Source organism: Orycteropus afer, unplaced genomic scaffold, assembly GCF_000298275.1.
Source record: "Orycteropus afer afer isolate SDZICR_OR568_19922 unplaced genomic scaffold, OryAfe1.0 scaffold00085, whole genome shotgun sequence".
Lineage (NCBI taxonomy): Eukaryota > Metazoa > Chordata > Mammalia > Tubulidentata > Orycteropodidae > Orycteropus > Orycteropus afer.
The window spans coordinates 10,532,949-10,541,297 of record NW_006921672.1 but is presented as its reverse complement, the minus strand read 5'-3'; the positions used below and the strand labels follow the sequence as shown (position 1 = coordinate 10,541,297).

Genomic DNA, 8,349 nt, shown 5'->3' with positions numbered 1-8,349 from the left:
TTTTCACTTGTCAACCTTGAGGTTTCTCAGCCTCAGCAGCCAGCAGCTGTCTGAGTGAAGAAACACCTATAGCTCCAGTGGGCCAGGAGCAAGAGGCAGAGTTGGGACCCCAAGGTTGAGGGACTTTTACCCAGTCCCTAGAGTCTGGCACTTTGCACTTGGACTTAAAGCCTCCATATTGTAAGAATAAACTTCTGTTTGTTAAGGCCATCCCATTCGTGGTATATTTCTCGTCAGAGAAGCACTAGGTGCTGGGAACACAGGGAGACAGTTCAGGGGGCAGAAGTGCATGGAGGGATGGACACAGGGAAGAGGTAACTATTGGGAGGAAGAGGGAGGGGAGCTGTTGGATTGGGGTAAATTGTAGTCAATGTCATGAGACAACATGTGTATGAACTGCTGTATGCAACGTGAATTTTCTCTGTAAATTTTCACCCAAATCACACACAAATAAATAAATAAATAAATAACTCCACACACATAACCCAACCTTATCTGCACCTCTTGCAGCCCCACCCATGGGGCGAGGGCCACCACCTGCTTCTGCACTAACTAATCAATGACAGACAGTGGTCAATACCAGCCTAACCCACTCTCAGTTGTTCCACATGAACAACGAACAGAGAACTGTGCACACATCTCATCCTCTAGCACCCCTAGCAGGAGATAGATGGTGAGTGCCTAAGTGCTGCCAAACTAGTGAACAGAGTAACACACCAGCCCCACTTGCTCAGACAGATCAAAACAAAATAAAGCAAGAGGTGTGGGAGGGAGAAGGGATCTTGTTTAGACATGTTAAGCTTGGGATGCCTGTGGGACATCCAAGTGGAAATGCCTCAGCATTGGCTGGATATGCATGGTAGATATATATTTAATTCTTTCAATCCCTGTGAGTTGGTATTATTGTGAGGAAACTATAAAGGTGAATGCAAAAAAAAAAAAAAAAACGCACTGCCATCGAGTGGGATCCAACTATAACGACCCTTCCTTGGGTTTCCAAGGCAATATCATTATGGAAGTAAATTGCCCAACCTTCCTTCTGAGAAGTGGCTGGTGGGTTTGAACCACCAGCCTTCTGGTTAGTAGTCAAAGCCTTAGGCACTATGCCAAGGTGATTGCAGTGCAGTAAATTACTTAATATGGCCCTTCTAGCTATTATCTTTGTAATGCTCACCAAATGACTGACTGGATGGAGTTATGCATAGGAGGTGCTTGTGGCCCACCAAGGGGATTGGATAGCTTGTTAACAATGTAAATAGGATGTATGGCACCCTGGTAGGTGATGACGGTGATGTGTGGGACCAGCTAGAGAGAGATGGCAAAAACAGGGAGAACAGTGATTGGGCTGCGGCAAGCAATGAATAGTTGCTGTCAAGTCAATTCCAACTTAGGGTGACCCCATGTGTCAGAGTAGAACTGTGTTCCATAGGGTTTTCAATGGCTAGTTTTTCCAAAGTAGATTGCCAGACCTTTCTTCCAAGGTGCCTTGGAGTGGACGTGAACTGCCAACCTTCTAGTTAGCAGCTGAGTGTGTTAAACCAGGGACTCCTCCCTATTGTGAGGTAGGTGCTATTTTTACACCCATTTTACAGATGAGACACTGAGGGTGAAGGAGTTTACATGACTTGTCAAAGGTCCCAGAGCCAAGAGGTGCAGGTCTCAAAGAGCAAGCCTCCTGATTCTGGAGCCCATGCTCTTAGCTAGCCTGTGGTTTACAAGGCCTTGATTCCGCCCTGCCCACTTCTTCCGGCCTCCTCTCGGGCACCCTCCCCCTGGCTATAGCCTGTGCTTTCTAGCCTTATGCTTCTTCCTGCCTCAAGGCCTTGTCGCAGACTGGGTGAGTTCCCCGACACCCAGTCCAGTGCTTCTGGAATCAGTTCCCCATAGCACTGGACTCTGTACTTCTCCTTCATGACACTGATCACACTTACAATTAATTAGCTCCCCCACTCGTCCAGCCCATGGGCCCTGGTTGCTTGGTCTTCCCTTGGTCACTCACTATTCCCTGGCGATCTCCAGGTCCTTTCTGTGGCTCTGCAGGGCTGCCGCCATCTGCCCCAGCTCAATCTGGGCATTTCCTATGCAGCTGTACAAGTTTCCAACCAGCTCGTCCTTGTTGGGCACCTCTTCTTTGTTCCACTCGAGAACCTTCTTCAGCACTTTCTCAGCTTTCTGAAGGCTCCCTTCAGCACTGCCGCTGGTCAGCACTGGGGAGAAAAAGGGGGTATGTCGGGGAGGGCAGGCTCCTTATTCCTTAGGGCTGATGGGACAGCCCCTCCTCCCTAAAGATGCCAGCCACAGAGGCCAGGGGCTCAGGCTATGGTAGTCTTGCCCCCACCTGGCCAAGGCCCACGGTCCAGGCCTTCTGGAGGCACCTGTCAACCCCTGTGAGGGCATCACCTACACATGTCAATGTCCTCGAGGCTCTTGAGGATGTAATGAGCAGTCAGCGAGGGGCAGCGCTTGCGATCCCGCAGCCATTTCTTTTGCATCAGCTTCCGGTCCCGCTCCCTGGCATAGATGGGCTTCTGCTGCCTCCAGAAGTCACTGCGTGTGTCCAGATAGTTGATGCCTGTCATGATGAGGTCCTCCACGGTCACACCGCGCTTGATAGTTCCTTTGATCAAGTCTGTGAAGCAGGGGTACAGGAAGAGACAAGTAGAACAGGTGTCGAAGGGAGTCACCTCCTCTTAGCTTGGGATCCCTGCTGCCGGGGCCCCCGTGGAGAGCTCTCCCTACTCTTAAAAAACAGGAAAGAAAGAGTGTGTGGTAGTAGCATGGGCCTATCCAGGCCAGGATGAGGCAGGGCCTTCCTGTTGGCCCTCCCATGGTACAGAGCTAAGTGAAGGGGCTCCTTATGGCAAGATATGGGCAGCTAGCAGATGGGACAGCTGGTGTGTAGCATTTTGAGAATGCTCTCCTTCTGGGATGCCTCACTTCAAGCTGTGTCCTCAGAGAGGACTGAGTCTAAACACATGACCAGGCCCAGGATGCCAGTGCCAATTGAGTCTCCAAGTGCCAAACAAGCCAGTGCATGCTGGCAGCTGGAGGGGGTATGCCCAAGTCTTGCCTACCTGCCTGCCCAGAGGTTAAAGCTTGGAGCAAAGCTGCAGCAGGCCCTGGGGTGATGTTCAGGCCACCTCTTCCCTTCAGAGAGGCAACTCCAAGTAGTTCCTCTGGAGGGAGGGTAGCATGCAGGCTTGTCACTGAGAAGACTACCAGTGGAAAGGCTGCCCAGGGACAGACTAGCAGGGAATCCTGCTTTTGACCATAGGAAGCCAGTTCTGGGCAAAGGCATTTGACTCATCCTGCTTAGGCTTATGAGCTTATGGCAAGACCCCCACCTCCCTGTTTATATGAGATACCGATTTCAAGGCTCTGCCCTATTTTTTGTCACTGACAGCATAGCGTAATGGAAAAAGCATTTCACTAGAGATTGGGAGGCCTGGGTTATGGTATTGATTCCACCACTAACTGGCTTGTCACCTTGGACAAGTTATTCCCCATTCTGGGTCTCTGTTTCCTCATCTATAAAAGAAGGACAGACTAGATAATGTTTCAGGATGTTTTAGTACTAATGCCCACCTTCTAGCTCCTCTCAGCTGGATTCTTTTGCCCATTGTATAGACTGAGGGTCCAGGGGACACCACCATCAGGGATTATGGTGGTAAAGAAGTCCAGACCTGTCTTGCCTTCCCAGGGTACCCAAGTGGTGAAGAACACTGGCTCTGAAATTGAACTTCCTGGACTCACCTCTGAGCCATGTCACTTCCCACCTGCGTGTGATCTTAGGTGAGTTATTTTACCTTTCTGAGGCTCAATTTGCTCATCTGTAAAATGAGGATGATTGCAAACCTGTCCACGGGTCCATATTAGCTGCTATTCTATCAAAGGCTTTCCCTCTGGCTCACGCATAAGCATGCACCCCAGATTTTTTTTTTTTTTTTTTTTGGCTCATGTCCCCTTTGCAAAGCAAGTATCTGAAACCTTCATCCAGTAGGAGCTTTTCCAGATACTCCTTGTCCACGTAGAGCTCCCCCAGAAGCTGGCGGACAGTCTTCTCACTCATGAACGAGCTCTTCCGCCTGCTCTCCCTCTTGGTGTCCTGCACAAAGTGTCTCATGGGATGTGGCTTCTGCTGGGCTTTCATATTCTAGGAAGAGAGAGCACTCTCCAGTGGAGTCTCAACAAGCTAAGCACACCCAGCCATGGCCCAGATTCCTCCTCCTCCTCCAGGACCTCTCGGTGGGCCCAGAACCACAAGGTGTATCAAAGATGCTGGCTGCAGCCTGGTCTGCTAGACTCCCAAGACCCCTCTGGAGTCCTGTGGCCATCGGTCCTCCCCTCAGAGAGATGAGGCCACAGAACCAAGGCCCTTACCTCGGCCTGCTTGCTTAAGAAAGAAAGGTCTCCTTTGTTTTCTAGCTTAATTGAAGAAGGACCTGCAAAGACAAAAGCTGGTGTTCAGGTCAGCCAGGTCCCCAGGCATGACCTATCACATATTTTTATGTGGAAATGGCTGAGTTTAGCAGGGGGATGGTGGAGACTATGGCAAAGCTGTCCACGAGCAGGCTGTTGGGTTTAACATTCTAGTAACTAGAAAACTTCTACTAGCCCAAGGCCATGGTGGCCATATTTCCAAACAGAGGAGGGCCCTGGGTGCAGGGGGAGTTCTTCAAGTCTAGAACCATTTCCACACTCGGCCACCCACAGATCTGAAAACTGGCAAGGTCTCGCTCCCTTCCTGCCTCCCTGTGCCATTGAGCTGATGAACAAGGCCCTTGGATGCATACACAGAGGGCGTCAGCCAGGGACTAGGCCAAAGATAGGCCTCCTTTGAAACAGTTTTGAGGAAAATCAGACGCTGTGGTGTTTGAAACACTGGATCAGGGTCTGGTCCTCCAAGTGGACGGTTCCTGATAGATTCTGGTGGTGACAGTTTACCCCACTGTGCCTCAGGCCTTCTCCCAAACCTAAGATTCCAAGAGCCTTCCCAGATAAGGGCATAAACCAAGGTCACTCACTCCCCACTGAGTTGTTGATGGCTTCCTGGGCTTTCTGAATTCCAACTTTGAATTCTCGGTCAGGCCGAAGCTTGTAGCCTCGATGATAGAACACCAAGGCAAACTCAAAGTCTCCCATGGAGTACAGTGTCTCGGCCTTTTGTAAAATCCCCTGGAATGAGAGGAAGTCTAATAATGAAGGTAGAAAGACAAGGACTTAGCAGTGGCAGAGTGGAAGGGTACTGAGTCAGGGGTCAAGGCTTGGGGGGCAGGGGGCAGGGATCTGGGCAAGTGTCCCATGAAGAGAAAATGACATCAAACTCAAGGCAGTCTGGCTGGTTCTTCAACTACTTAGAGCCTGCGGCTGCTGCAGGCCATGTCAGTGGTGCAAACATGATCTAGCCCTTCCCCTTATCTACTCACCTTGCAGAAAGTCGGGTCACCCTGGAGGGACGCCTCTGCATCCTTCAGGGATTTCTCCAGCTCTCCCATCTTCAGGTAGCACTTGGAACGGGCAACCAGGCAGTTCTTGTCTCCATTCTGAAGGTGAAGAGCCTGAGAACGGAACCACTCAGGGTTGACAGGCACCATGTAGGGCAAGGGAGATGCCCTCCTGGAAAGGCCAGCCCCAGAGTCTTAAGTGGACTCTTCAGGCCAGCATGAACAAGGATGGATCATAGATAGGGTACTGTGGAAACTGCTGGTTGAGATGTAGATAAGATGCTGTTGCTGTTGTTATGTGCCGTTGAGTTGGACCCGACTCATAGCAACCCCTACTTGGGTTGCCGAGACAGTATTACTACAGAAGTAGATTGCCCCATCTTCCTTCCGAGGAGTGGCTGGTGGGTTTGAACCGCCAGCCTTCTGGTTAGCAGTTAAGTGCCTTAGCCACTATGCTACCAGAACTCCCTGGATAAGATGCTATTCTATGGATATATTGGCTTTCCACCAATGCTTGGGGTCCCTGGTACACTCAGGCAACAGAACCTTAGGAGCTGTTTAGTGCCACCAAATTCAACTACCTGAAACAGTTGTACAACACACTCAGAACAGACTTCCAAGGCTAACATGGGGACGCCAGGAACCAACTTGCCAGCACACAGCAACAGTGATGGCATGGCAAGAAAGCCAGGAAAACGGAGGCTGTGGTTCTGGTTCCAGTGTCAGGGTGGAGCAGTTTCCCCATGTCCTTTCTTCTCCCCTGTTGAAGATCAGACCATGCTCTGTGGTGTTCTATCCTTTCTGCAGCATCAGACCGTACCCACCCCTTTCTAAGGCCTTCCTACTTTTCCAAGAAGAGGAAGTAGCAGCTATCTTTCCTGGAAAAAGGTCACTTGTCACCCAACTTTACTTTCCCTCAGGGTGTTCTTTTCTCTTTGCCCGGGTTTCTGGAGGATGAAACATGCATTGTTGTTGTTGTTGTTATGTGCCGTCGAGTCGGCCCTGACTCATAGCGACCCCTGACTCATAGCGACCCCTCCTTGGGTTTCCGAGGCAGTATCACTATGGAAGTAGGATTGCCCAACCTTCCTTCCGAGGAGTGGCTGGTGGGTTTGAACTGCCGGCCTTCTGGTTAGCAGTCAAGTGCTTTAGCCACTATGCTACCAGAGCTCCTGAAACATGCATAGTCCAGCAATTTGAGAGAAGGGAACAGATCGAGGCAGGGGTCCTGAACTCAGTGGAGAGCCCAACGGGTCCATCATATCTGGTTTAAAGTGGTTGGTAATTGAAAGACACAAAAGACTCTTGGTAGCCATTGAGAAGCTTGACTTTAGGGAGAGTCTTGGGAGGGACTGATTAGAGGGCTATTCTACTACTCCACGTGGAATCAGAAGTGGACCGCAAAATAAATTGCAGCAAAATAAACTGCCGTAAGAATAACTGATAGCTTAATCAGGAGGGAGTACAGCACCTCAGCACTGGAATTTGAGTGCTTAGGTCTGAATCCTTTCTCTGCTACTTGCTAGTTTAGTGATCTGGGGCACGTTACTCACCATCCATTTCCTCATCTGTAAAATGAAGCAATAATAATAATAATATCTTCCTCAAAAGTGTGCAGTGCATTTAGTAGTGTGCCCAATATTCTAAAACAGCACTCATATGCCCTAGAGTGTGGAGGGGGGCAAGACGGAGCTTACATATAGTAATGTTAGTTATCTGACCAGTTGCTGAGTTGACTCTGACACATGGAGGCCCCACGTGAGTCAGAGCAGAATTATGCTCAAAGACTGTTCTAAAGTAGATAGTCAGGCCTGTCTTCTGAAGTGCCTCTGGGTGGGCCTGAACCACCTTTTTTATGAACTCCTGCAAGCCAAGAGACTTATCACTTCTACACACAAGACACCCAGCCAATTTTCTAGCCAATGGTGGGAACCTAAGACTGCTCTGTGGAAGGAAGCCAGTTAATCAGGGAACATTTAAGTAAAAAAAAAAAAAAAAAGGAGAAAGAGTCACACTGCTAATGCAAAGATGGGTTATTAACAATCAGGAGGAAACTAAGTGGAAATTGGTGGAAAATCACCAAAGGTACTGCTGTAACTGATGGAGCTACTCAGTGGCCTATCAACATATATCAACAATAGAAACAACAGTAACTAACTGAAATGTGGTCCTCCAGGCATCGTTAGGATTTCAGTGTTATCGATAGGAAGAGGTGATAGGTGATTGATAGATTCAGATGCCACTCACGTTGCTGAAGCTCTGGGCAGCTTTTGTGAATTCACCGCATAGATAGAGCCGCTCGCCCTCCGCCATGTAAGAGGGAAAGGTGCTTCTCAACACCTCATTGTCTGGGTCGGACATGGTCACCGGATTTGGAGACGCTGAAGCCGAGAAAGCGAGGAAAAGAAGCTCGAGAACCTCTGTTTAGCTAGTAGAAACCCCGTCTCTTAGCAACTGGGAGTCGTAGAGGTACTTCCGGCCCCGCTCCTCGCTTGTGTTGTGACCTGAATCCCCTGTACAACTGCCGCCTGTTTGCGCAGTCGCCGGTGCTACCGTGCACTGGGCTGGGGAGTGATGTGCGCGTGGTCGGCAGCTGCAAGGCTCACGCGCTCGGGAAGTGTTCGCGGTTGCACGTTTCATCGGTTCTCCCCGGAATTGCAAAGTGTCCCGAATTTACCGAGAAGGCTCGCATGTATGCAGCCAAGAAAGCAAGAAAGGGCTTAGGGGCAAAATTCCAAATAGCGATAAGGCATACTTGGCAAAGGTGTAAGTACCACGTGTCGCCTTCAGGGGGAGGGAGCACTGGGTTTGGAGTCAGAGGAATACCATTTCCTAATTGCGTGACCCTGCTAGAGTAACAACTCTGAGTCTTAAATTTTCCATCTGCCAAATGAGCAAATAAAAA

The 8,349-nt window shown here is 49.8% G+C and overlaps 1 protein-coding gene across 1 annotated transcript in view; it reads right to left on the bottom strand.

The window, feature by feature from the left end:
- The window catches only part of ODAD4 (outer dynein arm docking complex subunit 4), a 47,636-nt gene extending 39,831 nt beyond the window's left edge, over positions 1 to 7,805 (bottom strand). Inside the window, exons 1-7 of the mRNA XM_007942138.2 lie at positions 7,692 to 7,805; positions 5,427 to 5,558; positions 5,025 to 5,175; positions 4,381 to 4,442; positions 3,988 to 4,153; positions 2,405 to 2,629; positions 2,000 to 2,207 (exon numbers count right to left, since the gene is read on the bottom strand). Of these exons, the coding sequence (XP_007940329.1) occupies positions 2,000 to 2,207; positions 2,405 to 2,629; positions 3,988 to 4,153; positions 4,381 to 4,442; positions 5,025 to 5,175; positions 5,427 to 5,558; positions 7,692 to 7,805 (1,058 nt within the window). The remainder of the gene's footprint in view (positions 1 to 1,999; positions 2,208 to 2,404; positions 2,630 to 3,987; positions 4,154 to 4,380; positions 4,443 to 5,024; positions 5,176 to 5,426; positions 5,559 to 7,691) is intronic.
- Positions 7,806 to 8,349: the final 544 nt, after the last annotated feature.